General features: G+C 35.4%; 1 protein-coding gene across 5 annotated transcripts in view; it reads right to left on the bottom strand.

Annotated features, from left to right (window-relative positions):
- Positions 1-959: 959 nt before the first annotated feature.
- Positions 960-24201, bottom strand: part of LOC142341753 (uncharacterized) — a 100114-nt gene continuing 76872 nt past the window's right edge. The window contains exons 11-17 of one of the 5 annotated variants that reach the window (XM_075392964.1): positions 23173-23361; positions 15532-15727; positions 10125-10174; positions 9373-9405; positions 5580-5786; positions 3467-4105; positions 960-1242 (exon numbers count right to left, since the gene is read on the bottom strand). In XM_075392964.1, the coding sequence (XP_075249079.1) occupies positions 1106-1242; positions 3467-4105; positions 5580-5786; positions 9373-9405; positions 10125-10174; positions 15532-15727; positions 23173-23361 (1451 nt within the window). In that variant the 3' untranslated portion in view covers positions 960-1105. Of the gene's footprint in view, positions 1243-3466; positions 4106-4241; positions 5787-9372; positions 9406-9896; positions 9933-10124; positions 10175-15531; positions 15728-23172; positions 23362-24201 lie in introns of those variants that run through there. The other 4 variants (XM_075392944.1, XM_075392953.1, XM_075392973.1 and 1 more) reach the window with 4 other exon arrangements.

Below are 24201 nucleotides of genomic sequence, written 5' to 3'. Positions count from 1 at the left end.
GAATTCCTCGATTTATGAAAAAACTCAAAGATTTTGGTGAGGCCGGCCTTTTTTTGATTAAATTATCTTGCTTCCTAATGAAGGTCGTGGACAAATACTATTCATGGGCCAAGAAACAGTCTCTTTACGGATCTCTTCAAGGGAAATTGATGGGGTGAGCATGGTTTTTCAAGTGTCCAGAAAAAGTCTTTTTTATAAGTGTTCTGTATCGCAAAGAAGTAAAAGTGTTTTGGAAACGTTTTTTTTTGCTTTTGTACATACAAAAGCAGCAACAGAGAAAGACAAAAAAGCGTTGAACCATATCCAACTTAAAAAACACAAATTCTGAGAAACTGCCAAAAGACGTAAGAATTTGGTCAACTCTCAAAATAAAGCAACTCTCAAAAATGGCTGGGGTATATTGTACATCATTTGAATGACACTATAGGTAGCTTACTTGTAATGGTATTCCTACCATAAGCTTTGAAGAAATTGTGGTTTTTTTTTTCAATTGCTAACCCTTGCAAATATCTTTGTTCATCGTCTGCCTAAAAACAATGCCGTTTTTTTGATTTTTGAAAGATTATTGGTTCTTCAGCCTTGCAGAAGATGGAGGATACTTTGTGACTACCTTATAATCAGTAGTCTGCTATAAAATATCACGTAAATTTGTAGAGGCAAAAATGCAGACTCATGAAAAGACTTCTCTTCGACTCATTTATTGACAACAGCTTGACCCAAATTTTTTATTCCATGTTTTTCGGTCAAGCAAATGTCGAGCAGATCATTTGAAACCCGCAAAGACATCATGACAGTTTGGGTCGAGCTAAATTCTAGCTGTTTGCTAAAGTTGAGCTAACGTCACATCATTGACTATTTGGGCCGAGCCTTGTCTTTTTCCTACCATTTTTTGGTCGAGCATGGTCTTAAGTCGAAATCTAAGCCTGGGTTCTATGTAAAAAGTTTTGATGAAAGTGAGGCTAAATTTTTTTGTGTTTTCATAGTTTCTTTTGGTGCAAAGGTGGCTGAACGAGCGACTATCGAAGATTAGCTGACGATAGGATTATTGTAGAACATTTTCATGCCAACTCGTTTTTAAGCTGCATGTTTCTTCTGAACTAAGGGTTTAATATCTCCCGTGACACCCTCCCCCGCCCCCACATCCTCCACATTGGGTGTAGGGGGGATAGAATGTCTGGGCAGCGTAGGAGGGATAGCCCACTCCCCCACCACAAAACCCTGGTCGCCCGCCTCGTCCACAGCCTGCAAAAATTGTTAACTATTAGGACATGGCTACCACTGGCTTTGAAATGAAATAACTTTCAAACTATACAGTCGAGGTACATGAAATTGAAAGAATAGAAACAGAGAATTGAATCAAGATGTCAAATTTAGTCAGACTGAACTTTTCCATATTTAGTTAATTCTAATTAATGGTGGCCTAATTAATTTAGCCTAAGTTTATATTATTAAGTCACCTTTTCAGGGAATAGCCAGACGTACACCTATTTTATTACACAGTGAACTTCATTTTTCAAAAAAATTTTATATAAAACTAGATTCTCGAAAAAATCCAAAGACCAATATAGATGTACAACAAAAGTTTAAACCAGCGTTTAAAAACTTGCCAAAAAGCATGTGAACTTTAGACGAAATCAGAACTCAAATGATTTTGCTTTTTATTTTAGTCGAAAAGACAGGATAAATATCAAAACAAATTGAGCAACCAAACGTCATTTCAGTTTTGCCATTCGAAAAGAAGAATCTCGAACTTTTAGAAAAAAACCTTCAAAAAAGTATAAGGGCGTGTTGAGGCCAAAGTAAATTGATTTTATTTTGTATTGTAATATAATGCGCCCGTTTAGCCGATAATCAATTTAGTACAAATTTTTGAAAGTATATTCATCATGCATTGGGCCATGCGTCACGGGACGGGCCGCAGACATGCCTATGCGACCCAACGGACTTTATTTCAATCCCAACTTTGGATTAGCGCGTATACAGAAACCATTTTAAATTATTTTCTGTTTGACGTAATTTCTAAGCATATTTGAGGCAACTCATACATTGTACATTAAACACAAAAGTTAACGTGAGCGAAATGAATTATACAACAATAAGCAATTCAGAAACAACATCATGTTCAATATCTCTGAGAGGCTAATCTGAAAAGGAAAAAAAGACCTTTAATGATATGAAGTTCTTTTTAAAGCCCCTTCTGATATGTTTAGCGATGTATGCCTAAAGTTACATAGCAACCAAAAAAAAGCAAGGCAAGATTTTTATTCGCAAAAATTATTCAGGCGGTGGATTTATTTTTTTCAAAAATGTTGGCAACGTTAATGCTTGATAATTTTTTTGTAAAAATTACTTTAAAAAGCGGCATTTGTAATTGGTTTTCTCAAAATTCCCAAGTTCACAAAATTTAGTATATAGTGATGCATAATCTGAAGGAATTTTAAAAAAAAATAGTTTGGGAGTTCTCAAAGTGTATTAGGCCGTTAATAAATGATTGGATTTTCAACTAAACACTATTTGTGGAATGCGTTCGTACTTTTTTGAAAACTAATTTTCCCTAACGTTAAGGATATTTCCTATTTTCAAATGTAAATAGATCTAGCCTTACATAGTACATCTGAGAGCTATTTTTAGAAGAATGGTTATCGGAATCGTATAATTATTTAGTTTTTACTTTCACGTAGATGCGGTACGCAATAAAAACAATATTTAAAATTGATTAAATACAATATTTTCAGTTTCAGTAATTTATAAAATTTCCTGCCACAATTGAACATAAATATTTTGAAGGGGAAAGTTGTTCGAACTTTTTTTGGAAACGTGACTCGTACGCTATTCTTTTGACTCATCGCAGAGTTTTTTGGAAACTGGCAATAAATATGTACTGTGGTGTAGATACACACAAAATCTATTTAACGCAGAGAATTTTATTAGCAGAGAAGATGCAACAGTTGGGGACCATGTGTGAAAAAGATCTGAAAATAGTTTGAAACTGGGAGAGTGAGATGAAAGTCCTGATAATTTCTTTCTTACAAGAAAGCGAATTACAAAATTTCTATTTTTTTGAGAACGAGCTAAGAACAAGGCAACGTAAATTATGGCAAAATTTATTTTATTTTTTGCCCATATCTTTCTCCTGCTCGTCTATTTCAAGTAACCTCTTTTTAATTATTTCAGTAGACTAAATTTGCCGAAATCAAAAGTTCAACAGAACTTCATGCTAAATTCAGATTAAGGGCAGTTTTTTTGAAGACATTAGGCATTATAATTTCAGGTTAATTTAGTTTCTCATAGAAATAATTTTCATGAGAAACTAAAATAACTTGACACGTGCATAGCAGCAAGAAGTTGTTTTTTATTACCGATTTACTAACTGCAAATTCTTAATAGGTGCGCGAACGGAGTGATTGAAAATTAAAACGTTTAAGTTTTGATTATAGAAGCAGGTTTCTAGGTTGACCATGCATACTTTGCCCATAATTGGAAGACCCCAATGAGCCATAATTTTGATTGTCATTAATTTGCTCCCCGTTCGACCCAATATTTGAAAAAGTTGCCCCAAATTTGTAGTTTACGTTTCTCAGCCCTGAGCTGGGATATTTTGGTTGGCCCGAAACCCGATTGCGAACCAAATCCTGCAAGACTTCGCCCAAGACTTTTCGACATGTGTTGTAGCACATCTCGACTTGTTTGTCAACAAATTGTTTGTTTATCGATTCTGAATTGCTGGCAGCCGATGTCATTGTTGTTGCTGACATATATGTATTATTGTTCGTTTGGGTCATTTGGTGTTCACGTGCGCTGTACTGAGAACCAACAGTGCTGAAATTGGTCTTCGAATCTTGTCGTCCTATTAAATTTGAATTTTGAGCCCTCGGTTTTCTGTCGCTACTCATAACAAATTCATTGCTGAACGTCTCGGCTTGATTGGACGAGTCAAAATCGATATCGATTGGCTCTTCTTCGATAATGAACGTCGCAGAGTCTCGAACCAGTCTGGGACTGTTTTGATTTTGCCGGCAAAAACATTGTCCTTGCATTCTAGGACTCCCAACACTTCGAGGATTCGATGAACATTTGCACGATGAAGGTCCGATTGCGTAGCTTCCTGGAAATAAAAAAGAAAACTTAGTTTTTTTTCACATAAAAAATCAAATTTCTGAGAGCGCCTTGCTGCTATACACGTTTGCTCAATGTTTTCAAATCGAATCAGGCCACACTACCATCAAGATTTCGGTCTCTACCTTTGTCAGTTTTGTTGCTCTTTTTGAATATTTTTGTGGCGTTCCTTTGACTACTCTATCCGAGGCTGCGCCGTCCGAATAATAGCTTCCGTTTCTTGGGTGGGCTTTCTGTTGAGCCGCCAAAAGAGTTTTCTTTTTGACTCTTGTTACTATTGCGGACGGAGCCAACCGAGCCGGTAACGGAGCCGCTCGTCCAGCTATTTTTCATGCTACCACTCGAAGATCCTGATCCAGTTTCTCCCATGGGATATGAGGAGACAGCACTATTATATCCGGTTCCAGACTCCTGTGGTTCATCTATTCCGCCTCCATCTCCCTCGGACATCATTTCGGATTCGCCGATTCCATCTCCACCAGAACCCGACATCATTCGAGAACCCGACATCCTGGATCCAGGCAGTTGCGATCCGCTCATTCCCCCACCTCTAGCAGACATCGTTGGAGAACCAGAAACCCTTGATCCGGGCAGTTGTGATCCGCCCATTCCCCCACCTCTACCAGAAATTGTCGGAGAACCAGAAACCCTTGATCCAGGCAGTTGTGACCCGCCCATTCTACCTCCTCTACTAGAGACCTTTGGAGAACCTGAAATTCTAGATCCCGATTGTTGAGATCCAGCCATTCTACTTTTACCAGACATCATTGGTGAACCGGAGGACCTGGATCCAAACTGCTGCGATTCATTCATGCCAGAGGCCAACTGAGAACCTAAAACCTTTGATCTAGAATTTTGTGATTCACGCTTTCCACTTCCACGAGATTTCATCTGGGAACCAGAAACTGTGGAACCCGACAGCGGGACCCCTTGAACACCACTTCCTCCAGACCTTGATTGAGAACCCCGCATTCCTGAACCAGACATTTTTGACCTGGAAAATTTGCTGACCCCTCTTGGACCCCCTCTTGAAGTTCTGGTGTTTGACATCTGTGACCTAGTTATTTGAGGATTTGAGTAACCGGAAGCACTGGGCCGTAATTCTTGCGACCGATTGAAGCTGGATCCCATTGTGCTATAACCCCTACTAGTTCTTCCCATTTGACTGTTAGCTTGTACAGGCCTCGAGCAATTAGTACGATCTCCATAATATTCCGGAGGCCAATCACCTAAATGCTCTTCTTGAAGTTGCGACCGTGCAGGTCGTCTTCCGCAGCAGTTATCGCAACAATCGTTCGGACCATGATTGCAACCGAGATTTTGCGCTGACGGTTCACGAGAGTAACTGCCATTGTTATAACCACTTCTTGTATCATATCTAGACCCATATGGAGGACCTCCTCGACTATCCGAAAATCGTACGCTCCCAGAACCCCCACCTCTTTGATAACCAACAGAACTACCTCGAATATCATTGGATCTGTAGTTTTGACCAACTGAGTTCCAACCGGATTCCTGGAAATCTCCAGCGCTTCCTCCTCTTTCGAAGTCTTGACTGTAATAGTACTTCGAATCCTGAGCCGAAGAACCCCTAGAACATGGGCATGCTGGAGGTCTGGGTCGCTGTTGTTGCTGCTGTTGTTGTGGGTAGCAGCAGTTTGAGTTATTACCTGTAAACCAAATCTTAGAAATCAGCAAATGTTCCAATATAAGTCTTTTTCTGATGACAATAATATGCGTAATGATAAAATTGTTTTTTAAAACTCTCCCTACTTAAACAAACGTGAACAACAGAAATCAAAAAGGTTTCGAAAGCGTACTTAATTTTTCCATTTTGTCAACATAAGGTAGGAAATTAAAATTTTTCCCTCTAGAAATCTGCCAACGTCAGTTTCCCCCCACTTTTTTAATGAGATTTTATAGATGAAATTGCCTTCTTTTGTCAAGTAACTTTAACAGATCACAATTGATAAACGAATTCTGAAGTCCTGATCAGTTTAATCGAAAGATTCAGTACTCTTGTGTGCAAAAAAACTTTCGCATAACTAACTTTCGCATAAAATTATAAAATTTCGCATAAATTGCAGAAAATTTTTAAAGATCCAAAATCATAAAATTTCAAAGAACAAAATTCTTAAAAAACCAAAAAAAAAAACAGAATTCAACACTTGAACGTATGAAAACTCACACAAAACAAGAAATTGTCAAAAAGGTACAGAAATTATCCCAATTTTTCACAACGCTTGGTGAATAAATATAGTTGTTCCCATCCCACTTAGTGGGGGGGGGGGGGGGAGACGGCATGCTCTTTTATGGTTCAGCCCATTTTGACATTTTGACCATTCCATATATTTATCGTAGAAAGCTGCGAGTGGCTACTTGGAGTTGAATCCAGAAATTTTGACAAAGAATTTTAACAAGCAATGCATTTGAGGGTAACCGCTATTTTATATAGCAAAAACAAGGGAATCATTGGCGTTTCTGATCACTGATGAGTAAAGCCGAATCATTGTTTGCAGGTTTTAAGCCTGATATCTTTACTTTTAATCTATTTTGCTTTTGGTATCTGTCTTCAAGTTCTAGAGATTTTTACATCTTTGTTTCAACTTTAGCCCAAATAGTTAAAAACATAGCCGGCAAATTACCGGAAAATAGTCGCGAAACAATTACCGCGAAAACAAAGAATAGCAAAAAAAAGTACAGAATGTGTCTCAACTGTTCACAGCACCTGATGAATGAACATACTTTTTCCGAACCCACTTAGTTGGGGAGGGGGACAAATTATATGCTGAGCTGAGACATTGTTTGTCAAGTTTAGCCGATCGATATATCCATCGTAGCAGATTGTACGTAGCATTACTGGAAAGCTGTTCCAGAAACAAATATGTCAGTTGGAAGTTAGTTGAACTTGGTTTTGGTAAGGGAGATAACGCAGTTTAATTTTTTTAAAGCAGTTCAATGATTAACTGTTTGAATCACATTTTCAAAAAAAAACTTAAATCTCAGCAGTCGCAACTCTTCAAGCAACGTTTTTTTTGCTTCTTGTAATTAGGCAAAATGAAAACGGTATCATTTTGTGTTCCAATTTGAACAAATAGAATTCACATGGTTGTCATACAATCCATGTAGATTTATTAGAAGTGATTAATTTTTTTAGTTTCAAGATGATACGATTGTTCCCTTTTTCTACAAACTACGAGGAAAGCAGAATTTAATGTTAACAAAACAATTAACGCATGAGTTATATTCTGAATTGGATTATGGGACTTGAAATTCAATCATCAACTGATAAAATCAACTGTAAATAAACCAAAAGCTAAAATCATTTGCTATTTTCATTTATGGTTTTTCAGAATGTTTATTTGACATGTTATAATTCAGACTAAATGTCAAGGCAACAACAAATATCGAAAACGGAACATTTAAGAATGCATTAAATTTTTGAAATAAAACGAAAACAATGAATATCATAAGCCAACAAAAAAGTGATTAAAATAACTTAATATGCAATAGAAACTCTATGAAACCGATGATAGGACAACAACAGGAACGCCAAATTCGGCAAACTGCAAAATCTAAAAATCTATAGGAGTAATCAGAGTTCAAGTTACAGAAAGTAAAACCTATCACGGGAAATTATTAAATATAATTTTAAACCTTTTTTGGAAATCAATTGGGTCTTCTTTTTAAAGACGATGTGAAAAAACAAGAAGAAACAAAAAAATGTGTTTAAAACTCAAAACATCTGTTTCATCAAAACACTTACTGATAAAGTAATAATCATTAGTTGCGATAAGGTTTGAAACAGTTGTAACTATGTTTTGTCAAAACACATGTATTATGTAGTTTTCATTAAGAAATAACACTTAAAACTTTTTCAGACACAGTCAAAGTTGAAAAAACAAACGGTTGTCCCGACCAATCTTGCAAAAAACAGATTTTCCGAGTTTTTAAATTCAAAAGCTATTCCTGTAGCCAGCAGTTGGTTCGGCGTTTTCGATTACAAATTGATTTTAAGTAATCACTTCAAGAAAAATTTTCTCTGTGAAACCTATGGATACAAAAACCATTTTAGTAAAACCTTGAATAGAATTTCTACTTCTTTAAAACGTTGTTGCCAGCCTTAAAAATGATAATCAAAAGATCAGAAAGATTAAAACATTGTTGGATGGATTCAGAAGGAGCCGCAAAATCCGTAATAATTAAAAACTTATCCTAATTTGCAATTCACAAAGTTATTTTCCGCTAACAGATATGTGAGATTTGGTACAGGAAGACGATTGAAAAAAGTATTAATGAAAAAGTATATATGTAAAGTAATTTATGAAAATGAAAATGAAAGAATTAATAAAAATGAATGGGATTGAAAGTATCTGAAAATGAATTGAATGATGGAAAATTTCAAACTTTTAAAGAATGAATATCTAAAAACAGCATTCAACCCTTAGTATGAAAATTTACATAACAAATATCAAAAAATTACAGAAAGTATCTCGATTTTTCACAGCTCTTGATGAATGAATATAATTGAATATACCGACGCCACTTAATTTTTGTTTTTGCTTTGGGAGGGGGAGTACTTCAAATAATACCAGTTTGACTTCAAATGAAATTAGTTAACAAGTATTGGTGTGTGTACTTAGAACGGGTATTATTTAGCTCCAAAACTTGATAACTCTTAACATTTGTTTTTTTTTGGGATTTAATAAAGCATAATGCGTGAAAGGCCCTCAAAGACAGACGTGAAATGCCTGGGTCAAATTTGACCGAGCGAATAACTAAGTTATGTTTTGCTTTGTTGGCAGGTAGGAAGAAGTGTGCTTAATTGAGTTACAATCAAAATCTAGGCTAGTTTTATAACGAAACCAAAATCTGCGAGGGAAAAATCAACCATAGTCATTTCACGACTGGCTTTATGGTTTAATGAGCTCAATTGCCTAAATATTTTTGAGATCAAACACGCTTCATTCTAGCACAACGTTATATTTATGCCTATAGATTTGAACACAGTGATCAGCAAATAAAACACGTAAATTTGATCACTTGTTTAAAACAAATAAGAGGTATTAGAATTGAACGTTTGTCCAGTAATAATCGATTTGATGAAGAAGAATCACAATAGTAATTAATTGATACAAATTAATAATATTCTCAATTAATCATCGCGTTTACAATTGGTACTAATTTACAAAACGCAATCTCTATGATTCATTCTCAAAATCAAGATTAGTTCACAAATGTAGTGTAAAAACTTACATGATGCGTATCTGGGTCTTTGGGTTCGCCAATCTAAATTAATCAGAAACGGGTCGAAATAATTTTTAGTTACAATTTTGAAATAGGCAACTTTTAATTTCGTATAATCCTGCTATAAAACTTCTCGCTGCTTGTACACGTACCAATTAATTTTGTTTAAGTTCCCAAGATTAGTTGCGAAAGTCCAATAACTACCACCCATATGCTCTGTACCCAAGATGAGGTGCCAGATCAAAAATTAAGTATATCAAGACCAAAGCTGACACTGGATGTAGCCTACCGCGAATTCTCAACAATTTTCGAACCCACAAAAGTTGGGACAATCGTTTTGGGATACGTTCTGGATTATGTCTAGCGTATTATCCTTGGTACAATTAATGCTAAGCATCGTACTGAACTAAAATTACTTGCATTCAGCGCATCAGTTTGTAGAGTAACATGCTCAATAGTTCTGGCACGCATCTAATTCTCGGAAACTTCCTGCAATAACTGTTACTATAGATTTTGCATGAAATTTGCAATACCTGCCATCACAGAGTTCAGAACGTTCGATTTCCGATCTAAATACACTACGCTTCAAAATAAATTTATAGTCACATATAAATCCTTCATCCGGCAGTACAGTATATATTCGCTAACAGTGAATTATTTGGTTATGAAGAAGGAGTGTTGTGATAATTGTTGTGATAATGACGAAAGGTGGTTATGACAACTCGAATGATTGACAGATGATACAATGTATTGTACCCTACCTTCGCCATTATAAGAGAAGTTTACATGCTGTGGTCCCATGCCTGCATAGCTGAAACGATCGAATTTACAGTCAATGCGGGGCAAATAAACGGGGCCCCTACCCAATAAAGAAGACCATTCGGTCCACTCAAGCTCTTTAATTCCACAAATGAATCTTAAACCATGTAAAAGAAGCTTTTGTGTGGGATATGGTGACAAAGGAAATTATACTAATTGTTATACACAATTAAATAATAGATTAAAATAAATAAATTTGAAACGTATTAAATATTTGTTTGGTAGGGGGATACTATAAACATAACCTGCAGATTGCCGGAAAATGGCCGCGTTGACGCGCTTGGTGCACATCGGGATTGAAACAGAAAAAGAAACAAAAAGATAATTTGACCGAACTCTTTCCTATTTTTTTCAGTGTCAAAAAGTGTTCTAATTCGGCGTGCAGTTTCAGTTGGATTCTAAAACTATACTCAATTCAGCTTCTAAACTGAAAGCTAATAAGCTTAATACCAATGTCAGCTAGCAAACACTCTAATGAACTTTGATAACCTAATACTCAATGACTTAATGACCACGCTTTACCGGTTTATCCCGTCTCTTTTGATTTTCCTCTTTTGACCATGACTGTATTCACTATCTTGCGTAATTCATTGAGTGAATGGATTTAAAAACTATTCAGTTGAAACAGTGAGTGAGGTAAGTCAGAAGTCAAACGTGAGAGTCGTGACTTATGTAAAACGAAAAACGTGATTAAAAGGTAAAGCGAATTAAAAAACATAGCAGGACCAGTCATGACGCACAAATCAAAGAATTTTCTTTGAATAAACAAAAAACAAGACCTAGAACCGATTGTGAGTGAATTGGGAAAACCATTTCTAGAAAAAAAATCAGATAAAAAAATAAAAAAAACAGAAAATCAATGTCAAAAAGCCGCATGTGAACAAAAAAGCACTAGCGAGAAATGGACTTTTGGTTCAAACAAAAAACTAGGTCTTGATTGGACTATGAACGGAAATGAAATAGCCCCATGTGAACTAAAGACCACTAGCGAGAAAGCGAATTTTTGTTCAAACACCATTTTCTCACTCTACTTTAAATATAGAGCCAAAAAATTTCACGCGGCGAAACCAGTCGCTCTTTCGCTCCACTTTTTGTTTCGGCGTGACCAAAATCACTACTCCAATTTGACTTCAAAAATCATGAAATTGTGTGAATAGATCTTAAAAAATGACAACGCCCCAATACAATTCATATTCTTTGAATTGTAAAAAAGGAGAGCGCCTAAATAATAGCCGCTTGAGAGGCTGAAGGCGGCTACTAATAAAACATAAATCAACTAACGCCAGATGAATTGCTCTCGAACGACAGGCGGGGGCAATTTAACTCAGGAGTGTAGGTTAGAGATCTTTTATGGTTGCAAAAACGCAGACCTGATATGCTTTCGACCTCATAATTTAAAGAATAGCAGTCCGATATCTACAGGTACAACGGCTTCGAGAATCGAACGCTAACAATCGCTTTTATGTTAGCAACAAATTTCATTTTGGAATGAGAGCAATTGAAATCCCTCAAAATGAAGAAGTGAAGAGTGAAAAAGTCACTTGAGATGTCACAGAGTGATCTGTGATAAAAGCGTAAAAACGGTCAAGCGAAAATTTTGCACGAAAATGACCAACAGGTTTACAATAATTGCTTCGCACTCCGTTCGAGAGCTCTTAAGCATTATAAGTGGTGTTACTCTTTGTCGCAAAATATCACAAATTAGCAAAATTGGTATAGGCGCTGGCTCGTCGAAAGGAAGGAAAAGGCTCGGCAATGTGAGCCGGCACGCTAAAAACATCCGATGAGTCAGAAGCAACATTATTATGTGCACGTGCATCCGAAGGAAAAAAAGGTATTTTTGAAACAAAGATGCATTATTCAGGATGCATTATTTTCATTTGACATGTTTTGTCACAAAGCCATATTAGGTAGAATTTTCAAATTTTTACTTCAGCATCAAAGACAATAAAAAAACGAAACAGAGACAACGGTTTGCCAATGAATGTAACTCCCAAATAATTTTGCGTCGTAAAAAAAAGAGAGAGCAACAGGTACAGGATTGGTTTAATGCAGCTACAAACGTTGCTTTAAAAATATGAGAAATGGTCTATTTTTGAGTTAAATTTTTAAGCAAATTTTTCTGAATATGCTTTTGTTCGTATCAAAATGAACCCAAATAAACTTAGGTCCCAATATGAGGAATCATTTCGCTGATTGAATTATTTCGTCAATGACTGAATATCTAATCAACTATACGAACGGAAATTCTCGTTAAAGGAAACGGCTCTAGAAATTAAACGCCCACGAAAAAAAACGAACTAATTTTAGTTCAGAAATAAACCCCAAGGAAAAATACCATGGATATACACCACCAAGGAAATGAGCCAATAAAATTGGCGGTAAGGTATGGAAATGGCCCATGATGCATGGTCAAACTCTCTAAGAGCACAGTTCTTAAAAAACCAAATGGGGATTTATTTCCTTGGGGGCTTATTTCCGATCAAAAATTGGGTGTTTTTGTAAATTTTTTCTAAAACTGAGAGGAAACTGTTTCTTTTTTCTGTGTTAAAATATGGTCATCTGTAAAGGATATTTCAGCTTATATTTATAATTCTATAATTCTATTTATGTATATTAAAATGAACAGTCTCATGACTTGTTGGGAAAATATGACAGCTCGTTAAGGAAATATAATTGAGGTAACACAAGTAAATATATTTAGTTATTGAGGGATGAGATCATTGAAACTATTTCACTGTTTCAGCAAATCCATGTGAAAAAAAAACGTCAAACATAAACCGACTAACCTAGAACAAATTGTTCTCGATCGACAACCGGGGTACTTTTATTCACGGGGGCTGCAGCCTAAATTACATTTTACCGATGCAGAAATATCTGAGCGATTTGGAACCCCACAACCTCCAGTGTTCCCGACAGCAGCATTAAGCACTCCTCTGCTATCAGACCCTTGTAATTTGCGATCTCATGATCGGATTTATTTTAGCAATATAATTTGTTGTCGAACGGAGGGCAATTGAGATTAGTAAGAAATGAATACAAGCCTGAATATTCCACATGGGAAGTACATTGTTCTAGAAAAAAAGCGCAAAAATGAACTAGTCAATTTTTTTTTATAAAACATAGCCCGGAAACAACTCGAAGAGCCGTGCAATAAAAACTCTCAACTTATTTTTTGGGGCGGGGAGGGGGTTAGGAAGAAGATGGGTAGGGTAGGTAGTAGGTAGGAGGTGGGATGGTAGAGATCGGGGTTAGGTAGGTGTAGGGGTAGTTGGAGTGGTAAGTAGGGTTGTAGGCAGGGGGCTGATAGGTAGGGGGTAGGTGTGCGGGGTATGAGATAGTTGTAGGGGATAGGTAGTCGGGGAAGGTATGGGGGATGGGTATAGGTGTTAAGAATGGGATGGGGGTCTTTCCCTTTATAGCCTCCTACAGCTTTCGGATGTAATCACTTATAGCCCCCAAATCATGGTAAATATACCATAATAAGGGGCTATAGCGCGAAAGAGCCCGGGATGGTATAAGAAGGTAGGTGTGGGTGTTGGGGGGTAGGCAAGGGGTATGATAGGTACGTGATTTTTCTGTAGTTTAAATAGGTAGAAGGGACTTAGATAGGTAGGAGTGATAGGTAGAAGTGGAGTTAAGAACGCAAAATAAAAAAATTTCTGCCAAGATATTTGAAATTGTTAAATACTATTTCATTGATTAATTTAGCTTTGGCAAAAGACGAGCAAAATTGGTGTCCGTACAAATATCGGACTGGCTGTAATTGATTGAAAAAAAACCGGATTTGCCCAAAGTTCCCCCAGACATCTTTGATGATTTTGATTAACTCAATGAAATTTTCGTTGGTAGACTTTTTTCAATATGGATAGCCTCCTGCATCGTGTTGGCTACAACCTTGCAGTCAAATTGCAACCTACTAATATTTCTTCTTTTGAAACTCTTTTCCTCCTATATGCTTAAATCCGTTTCTTACCGCCACCTAGTTTGAACAACAAAGACTTTGGTTAAATTGAGAACATAACCGACTAAGTCGGGCGAATTGCTCTCAAACGACCGGCGAGCGGTTGGCTTCGTCAACAGCTAGCCACGGTTTAGTGACCTCGGGGTGCTACATCTTTATCCCGTTTCTGAAGACGAAAGTCAAATGGGTCAGACGAAAAATTGGCCAAGCGAAAAATTGCATAAAAGACAAACAGGGTTAATAAATTTGCTACAAATTGCCTTTGAGAGCAGTTAACAATAGTTTCCTAAAAAGTGCCTGTTAGATGAGTTATGATAAAATATATTTCAACTATAAATCATTGATAATAATGAGGATCAGAGATGATGACATTATCCAAAAATTACTAAAACTGGAGTCATAAAAAAAGTTGATCACCATCCCATTAACTCTAGAAACTATGCAGCAGCTTATTATACTCTAGAAACTATGCAGCAGCTTATTATCAAACTTTGGATGAAGCTCGAGGGCCTCTGTTGCCGGAAAAAAAATCAAAAACATGAAAAATTGCAAATATTTCAAAAAATTGCTCAAATTCGGGATATTAAAATCTTGAATAACCTTTCATTACATCTCTAAACTATGCAGTAATATTTTATCAAATCTTAGAGGAAGTTCCGTCGCCCTTGAGGCTAGAGAAACCTAAGAAATGATAAAAACTTAAAAAAAATTTTAAAAAAACTTCAAAAAATATCAAGTTTTATAAAAAAAATTGCTATCTTGTGATATTAAAAAGATGAAAATTAACCCATGACCAACAAAAATTTTCCAGTAACTTATTATCAAACATAAACGGAGGCTTTCTGACCTTTGAGGTTCAAAAAATCTGAATAATGTGTATAAAATTCAAAAATTGGAAAAAATAGGGCTAAAAATATAAAAAAATATGCTAAAATTCGTGAGGTTAAAATCTTGCAAGACATTTGGTGGGGGTCAAAAAATTGCAAAAAATGCAAAAAAATTGCAAAAAAGTACATGCACGGGGGGCAGATTGGGGGGGGGGGGCAACACTGGGGGGGGGGGCAACAGCGCGGTGGGGGGGGGGGGGTGGGGCAATAGGGGGGAGGGGCCAACAGTGGGGGCGTCTTCAACCTCTAAGAATCGTTCTTCACACCATAAGTATAAGTCTCCAAAACAGTTTGAGCTGAAACAGAGCTGAAAGGCTCTAAGAGCAATTAATGCCCGCTGGGTGCAACCTGTTTATCCCATTTTTGAGGACGAAAAGTCAAAAGCGTCAGACGAAAAATCGGTCAAGCGAAAAATCGCCTAAAAAAAGACCGACAGGACTAATATAATTGCTACGAACTTCGTTTGAGAGCAATTAAACGCATGTGGAGAAGTCTTACGTGGATCTGTTCCTGACATATTTGGAATAAGGCGATTTGCCTCCACTGATCATAGGGAAATTGATGTTCTGGCTCTCTCCCCGACTTCCACCCTTTCCCCCTCCTCCCCCTGCACCCTTGATAGATCTGCCCATTTTTGACTGAGTTTGCTCAAACTGATCAGCCTGCTCTGCTGCACTCATGCTGCTCGCGCTTCCTAGCGTGAAACAAAACAGAATCTTACTAAAAATTTTTAAAATATATAGCTTTATATAAAAACAAACATTTATCGAGTTTAACGAGTTTTTTTGCCGGTCATTGTAAACCTATGCAAGTAGTTGACGAGTATTCACACAGCAAAAAATTTTAAGAATGAGACGAAATTATTTAAGACAAGCGGTGAGTGTAGTTAAACCCAAAATTAAATGCTTTTTCACCAGTCATGCCAAGCCAGCGGTCCTTTCGATGGCGCTATTCACTTAACGTTCTTTTTTTGGAACTTTCGTTGGCAAACGACGTATATTTATGAAATAGTTCCTTTGTCACGTTATTCTGCAACGTATATCTCTAGGCACATGTACTTACTATGAGAGGGTTTTCTTCAATATTAGTGTCAATGCGAGCCAATAGTCCGACATATTTTGCGAGGGGCACTGGACTCTACCAGGCGAAAGTACAAAATTACTAATCCAAATTAAACTTGAGTTTAACGTGCAAAATTCGTTTTTATTGAGTGAGGTGATTGTTTAACTTATGATCAACATCTAATCATGCAATTAGCGCAAGAATTTTGGCTAGGAATGTGAAAAATAACGCCATGCAAGCAAATGCCGTTAGTAAGAGGAAGAAGTCATTCAGAAAGTTTGATTTTTTTCAGCTTTGCTGACTGAAAAAATGTAAGCCAAAAAAGAGCGTCAGACAATCAAAAAAAGATAGCTGGAAGAATTCTGGAAGCGACTTGATATATCAGATCATCCCAGAAGAAACGTTGTTGCAGCTAAAAGAAAAATTGCCTTTTGTCTTAAAACAGTTAATAATTACCTCACCAGTGTTGATCAAACAATTGAGCAGAACTTACACTGTTTTCAGTTAAAGCAAAATCTGAGCACTAACAACTTTTCAGCAAGTCAAAGCAAAATCAGTTACGTCGTGATTAACAATGAAAACGCAGCACAGAATTCAACAAAAAAAGTTTTGATTCAGAAAAGTCAATGAAATAAAAAAAAAACAGTTTTTTTGAAGTCGCAGCAATTAAGACTCATCCAATTTCTATTTCTTTTATGTTACAGATATAGACAAAAAGATTTTGAAAAACTGCAGAAAGAAGTTATTCCCGATAAACACAAAAGGTGGAAAAACACTAAACGGCTAGAAATGAACTGCTACCAAAACAGAGACCGCAAAAATGTTCCCAGAAACAACCAGTTAAAGTTTAAAAACCGAATTCCAGCAAAATGTGAATGCTTTCTTAAGCAAAAAATGAGAAGCAGAAAAATGTAAGAAATTCAAGAAACAGGCTCACATCATCAATGTTTTTAGACTACTGTTAAAAACAGAGCAAACTATAGCTCTTAGACAATACTAAAAAGAAGAATGCAAAAAACGTGGAGAATAGACAAACTGTGAAAATAGACAAAAAGATTACTTCATGTTTGGGAATCAAAATGACAAACAATCGAAGTAGAAAAAAAATTATTTCATTTAATAGCATTTCATGATTAACAAACTAAAAAGCAATATTCCTGTAGAGGTCAGGAAGATGAAAGAAAAATCAAAGACTCGAGTCATTTAAATAGTTCCTTTAAATATGTCTTTTTTTAAAATTGTTATTACCAATTACTTTTTCACTGAATTTCAAAATCTCAACGCCAATAATCAACTCCATTAAAATAAAAAGAAAAAATCAATGTAGGCGCAAAGAAAACACATTTTTAGTATTTAAAACCAGGATACAAAAAAGAAGAAAAATTGGACAAAAATCGCCATAATAGGATTAGCATCTGTACAATTTTGACAGAACAAAATGCCGGTATTCATGAGGTAATTAAAGCATGAATTATCAAATCGAAGTTGCCAGATGCACTTTTGCCTGTAATTGTAAACATATGCAAGTAGTTGACGAGTATTCACACAGCAAATTTTTTTAAGAATGAGACGAATATTTTCAAGACAAGCACTGAATGTGGTTAAACCCAAAATCAAATGTTTTTTCGCCAGTCATGCCAAGCCAGCTGTCCTTTCGATAGCGCTATTCACTTAAGCTTTTTTTTGAAGCTTTCGTTGGCAAACGACATATACTTATGAAATAGTTCCTTTGTCACGTTATTCTGCAACGTATACTTCTAAGCACATGTACTAAGAGAGGGTTTCTTCAATATTAGGGTATGTGCGATCCAATAGTCCAACGTAATCAAAGATGAGACATAATCAAAGATTGCTGGAATAGCAGCGAACAAAATAAAATTGCGCGCCATAATTTGAAAAAGTTGTCGATGCCACTCAAAAATTTAGGTAAGAACATTCAACGATAATTTATTAGAGATTGTTAAAACTCATTCCACAGAAAGCATTTTAATTAGGAACCTTTATTATACATATGCGTTGCTTTGATCGCAAAGCAATTCAAATTAAAATTGAATTTTAACGTGCAAAATTCGTTTTTATTGAGTCAGGTAATTATTTAACGTATGATCAACATCTAATCATGCCATTAACGCAAGAATTTTGGCTAAAGAAGGCAAAAAATAACACCATGCGCGCAAAAGCAGTTAATAAGAGGAAGAAGTCTTTCAGAAAATTTGATTTTTTCAGCTTTGCTGAGTGAAAAATTGTAAACCGAAAAAGAGCGTCAGACAACCAAAAAAAGATAGCTGGAAGAATTCTGGAAGCGACTGGAAATATCAGATCATCCCAGAAGAAACGTCGTTATAGCTAGAAAGAAACCTTGCCTTTTGTCTTCAAACAGTAACTAATTACCTAACCAGTGTTGGTCAAATAATTGGGCAGAACTTACACTGTTTCCATTTAGAGCAAAATCTGAGCACTAACAACATTTCAACAATTCAAAGCACAATCAGTTACGTCATGATTAACAGGGAAAAAGCAGCACAGAGTTCAATCAAAAAGTAATTTTGATTCAGAAAAGTCAAAGAAATCAGAAAAAAAACAGTTTTTTTGAAGTCGCAGCAATTAAGACTCAACTAATTTCTATTTTATTTTGTGTTACGGATATAGACAAAATGATTTATAAACAATGGCAGAAACAAATTATTCCGGATAAATACAAAAGTGGAAAAACATTAAACGGCTAGAAATGGATTGCTACCAAAACAGAGACCCCAAAATTGTTCCCAGTAACAACCAGTTAAAGTTTTAAAACGGAATTCCAGCAAAATGTGAATGGTTTTTAAGCAAAAAGTTAAAAGCAGAAAAATGTAAGAAATCCGAAAGACAGGCTTTTCATTTTTTTCATTCAATAGCATTTCATGATTCACAAACTAAAAAGCAATCTTCCCGTAGAGGTCAAGAAGTTAAGTGAAAAATCAAAGACTCGAATCAACTAAATAGTTCCTTTAAATATATCTTTTTTAAAAATTGTTATTACGAATTAATTTTTCACTGAATTTCAAAACCTCAACGCCAAAAATCAATTCCCTTAATAATAAAATGAAAAAATCAATGTAGGCGTAAAGAAAACACCTTTTTTAGTATTTAAAACAAGGATACAACAAAGAAGAAAATTTGACCGCCATAATGGGGTTAGCATCTTTACAATTTTGACAGAACAAAATGCCGGTTTCCATGAGGTATTTAAAGCATGAATTATCAAATCGAAGTTGCCAGATGCACTGAGTTTTGCAATAAATCCGCGTTAAGATCCACAAACAAAGAAATCATTGAAAGAAAGCAAAAAGTTAACCAAAAAGTTGGGAAATAAGTGCCCTGTTTACACTTCAAACGCATCGTTAGACTCTCAAAGAAACTGTGGCATCAATTTTGTAATATATCAATAGATTGTTATATAATGATGGAGCGTTGTATATTAATAAAGCATCGACTAAAAGTTATTTCACCAAAAAAATCACAAACGAAAAATTTGGGCCAATTGGACAAAAATGACTGAATATTCTCAAAATGCGCCATTCTGTCGAAAAAAGATTTCTAAGTCGAAAAGTCATTCACTGAGCGCAGCACATGATAAAAAACTTGCGGTGAAAAACGTCAACAAAATCAATACTCCTCTTCGAATCGAAAGAAAACCACTAGCACCGCAATATAGCTCCGCTAAATTTACAGTTCGCAGCAATAATAATAATTTTGTTTTTCTATTATTAATCAGCACTATCCATTAAAAAATCTCTGACAGATATAAACTTGATCACGTCAAATTTTAGGAATTGCCCAGTGAAACGAAATTTGATTCTCGCAAGAAAGATACCAAAAATGCAAATCATGCGAAAAACTATCCAAGATTCCCTTCAGCCTTCCGTAAGACTTGACCATAAGTTCGCACTTGAAAACTGATTTAATAACTTTTAAAAATAGCCAATAGATTAAACGGCGTCTGACCAACTTCCCTTCATTAGGCGGAAGTACTGTAAGTAGTAAATGAAGAAGGAGACAAAAGAGCTCTTGATGCAATTAATAAATAACAATTAATAGACTATTAATCAACAAAAGCAATAATTATACCTCATATTGCCGAAGAACAGATTTGAACATTACTTTCTAATCCAATTCCGATAAAAAAGATTAAAAATGAATTCAAATTACCGCTTTCTCGAAAAATGCTTTGTCATTCTTCATTGAATTCCGTAGGATCTTTCTTGTCTTAAAAGAAAGTAACACTTGCTCACTTCACTGTTTCCGTGTTTGGTGTAACCTGAATGACTACTGTAGTCTGACTGTCAATTGCCTTCGCAAACCGAAAAACGCGAGAACAGATCTTAAAAAACATATTTTGGAAACAGATTGATCCCAGTCAGTAAGAAACTGCAAGGATGGTTATCAACTATTTACAGATTTCTGATAGCATTTTAGTCCGATTAGGAGTAAAAAATTATGAAGCTGAGAAAAATTAATGTCTCCAGTTAAAAAATGTATTCTTGAACGAGGCAAGAACGAGTGCCTTTCGAGGTGAAGTAATTTTGCTATGCTTAACAGCTGACAAAAATTTGTTCATCTGCATTTTTGTTACGCATCTTTAGTCAAACATGTTGAAAACCCTCAGCAAATAAGATCAAGAGATGAAAATTGATAAGGAACGTATTTGTATCACAGAGGAAGCACTTTAGTTGAATTCAAAATTCAGAAACTATCTACCTCATAGATCAATTTTGATTTTAAAAAGGCCTAAGATATCCAGTTAAGAAGAGCAACAAATCTTTTAACAAGCAATAAGCAAACAACCAAATGCAAACAGTTTTCAAAAAACGTTTTTTGTCATGGTTGGTAACGCTGATCAAAGATTTAAATAATTTGAAATTTAAATTCAATTTTCATGTCAAAGTTTACCAAAAATGTTTATTTTTATGATTTTTATCTATGCTAAAGAATACAGAGAAAAATCAGATAGGCTGAAAACATTTTTTATGATTGACATATGAACAGATCTTGGCTCCGAATCCCAGTCATAATTTCTTATTTTTTTATGGGAGTCGAGTGTGAGATCAGTGGATTTTAGAATTCAATTTATATAGGTGGGATGATTTAGCTTCTGAAAACTGATTGATAGGTCAAATAAGGTAATGATAGCGGCAAAATAAAATTAGAATTAAAATCGAGTTTAATTTTTGGCGTTTATTTATCGGCATGGCAATAGAATTTTTATAGAATGATTTTGCAAAAGTCTAAATCTGTCTAAGTCCCAGAAGTAATTTAACTGGAACTTTGTCCACTCGTCTTTGAATTGTTACGATATGTTATCAGGGCCCTTTGCTGGAATGCTCCTAACAACAAGTTGAGATTGGCGCTTTAAGCTTGAAGTGCCGGCTTCACTGTGTGAACTGCTCTTTCAGATTATTAATAGCTCTTAGACAAGTGATCCGATTTTAATATTTCCAAGCGGTTAAAATCACTGGTTAAGATCACCACTTGCAAATTCGTGATCATTATCCGATTCTAAAGTCTTAGGTATCCCGAATCTTGCAACGATTTGACTAAGATACGCTTTCACTGTTTCTGATTTTCTTTCTATTGTTAAAAGAGGACTGAGGATAACATGGTTGTGGAAAAAAAGCATCAAGAAATTTTACAAAGAATAAATTCATGATGTTCTTTCTTACCCATCGAATTTTTTCAAAAATGTGAAGTATTTCTTACATTTGTTGTAAAAAAGAAATTAGGAATAAGACGTTTAAATGGTGTAGAAAATTTTAAAGGTATTGGAACAAACGTACTTCATTTAGTGTAACTTTTCAAAAGCATTTTTGAAATCAAGCTAGAAAAACTTATGACGTTAGAAACAGTCCTTTAAGAGAACACATATCTTACATTTCAACCACAATTATCAAAGCATCCCACAAACACCTTCAAATTTAGTAGGAATATCATTGGATAAACTAACTGACCGCATTGGCGATGAAAAATTTTTGAGTACATCAATACGTTTTAAAAACAGCGCGTTTAATTGTCAAAAAAACATAACTCGCCATATTTTTTTCAAGCTTTTGGTTTTTGTTCGCTAGTGAAACGCCTCATGAAAGTTTAAAATGACAATAGATAAGTTGAAACACTCAATTGGGAGAGCGTAGAAAACGTTTTGGGACAAATTTGATAGTATATGATTACTGCCAAGGGTTTTCAGCTACAAACAACAGTAGAAACTGATTGATACGACAAATGAGAAACTAATTCAGATGAGATCAATAAAAATTGATTCGTGGAAAAATTGATCAGAAAGTCTTACAGATCTGAGATACTTATACAGAAAAACATGCATTATGTAGTTATACAGACATTCTAGCCACCACAATTTCGTTTCATAGTTTTGTGTGAGGTTTAGATAATTTTGTAAGGCGTGTACAGCTTTTGGGGATTTCCATTTTTAGCGGTACGCAATGAAATTTGATTTAAACGTTCTAAGGAATTGCCTAAATAGTTCATATAGTAGATTTGTCACGTTACTAGATGCATGCCTATTGTTAGCTTCAAAGGTCGGCTCAGTGAAGCTGCAAAATAGTTAAATGTCGAAGTTATCAGAAGTTTCAGCAATTTCTCACATTACAGCCCGTGTGAGCCTAATACAATTTAAATCGGTGAAACAAAATCGATAAATTTTAAATTGGTCAAATAACAATGTAAAAATGAATAAAGTCGGGAAACCTAGCTTGTACGTGCTACGAGTTTTTATTGGAAATAAAGTCCTTTAAAAGTGGAAACAGTAAAATTTAAAAAAAAAACGTGGAAGTAGCAGTTAAAGTGAAACAAAAAATTTGCACGCTTTTGCCACTTATTTTTATTGGTGGAAATTTAATGGAGTTCACCCTCATTCCCGATTTGTAGAAATGGAGGAACTGGCCAAAATTATTGGCCCCATATAATTTTTCTTATATATAAATTCTTATATAATTTTACCCCATTTTGACAGCTCATTGACCAAGATGAGTAGTGCAATTGTGACCCTAGAATACGAGTAGTACCATTTTCCAATTGGGCTTTTACCTAAGTCGTCGTCATCGTCATCCAAGTCGTCATCCAGGTCGTCATCATCCTCGTCTTCGTCTTCATCATCATCTGGCATGTCGTCCGGCATATCATCATCGTCATCTTCTTCATCGTCATCGTCCATTCCAGCCGGCTGTGGATCTACGTCATCGTCGTCTTCTTCGTCTTCGCCTTCCTCCATTGCACCTGGATAGAAAACTAGAAAAGGTGAAGGCACACTTACTTGCAAGAGAAATCTTTATATTTACTTGTTAAAAACTTACTTGGGACTCAAAACTTGTTGCATCCTAACTTTGTTTGATCTGTTTAATGTCGAATTTAACTTAAGAAGATAAATGTGTTCCGTTCTGTTGGTTTGAATCAAACTGATGATTGAATAAACCAAGCTCAATTCAGCTGCAAAGATCAATAAAACATAGCTGGCAGATTGCCAGAAAATAGCCGCAATAGCTTTGTAGATCTGCAGTCTCAAAAAACCGTAAAAAAGACACACCAAAAAATTCGTCTTTTCATTAAAGGCTGATATGTTATATGTTCATTAAAAAGCTGTATAAATTTTTGCTGCCTCTATTAGCTGCTCTCAAATAACCTTCATTTAGAGTGACAAACACCCATTTGACCTTATCTCTTTGAATTAAAGTAAAGAATTTTCATTGACTAAACAAAAAACTAGACCTAGAATGGACTATGAGTGACTTGGAGAAACCATTTCTAGAAAAATCAGATAAAAATAACAGAAAATCAATGTAAAAATGCCGCATGTGAACAAAAAATCATTAGCGAGAAATGTAAGTTTTGTTCAAACAAAAAACTAGGTCTTGAATGGACTATGAACGGATTGGGAAAACCATTTTGAAAAAAATCCGATCCAAAAAATCGAAAAAACAGTAAAAATCAAAGTGAAATAGCCGCAAATCAACAAAAGACCACTAGCGAGAAAGCGAATTTTTGTTCAAACACCGTTTTCTCACTCTACTTTAAAATTACAGCAAAAAAATTTGACGCCGCAAAACCATTCGCTTTTTC

The sequence above is a fragment of the Convolutriloba macropyga genome, chromosome 1, assembly GCF_964194025.1.
Source record: "Convolutriloba macropyga chromosome 1, txConMacr16.3, whole genome shotgun sequence".
Classification (NCBI taxonomy): Eukaryota; Metazoa; Xenacoelomorpha; order Acoela; family Convolutidae; genus Convolutriloba; species Convolutriloba macropyga.
This window is presented reverse-complemented; position numbering and strand designations above follow the sequence as displayed.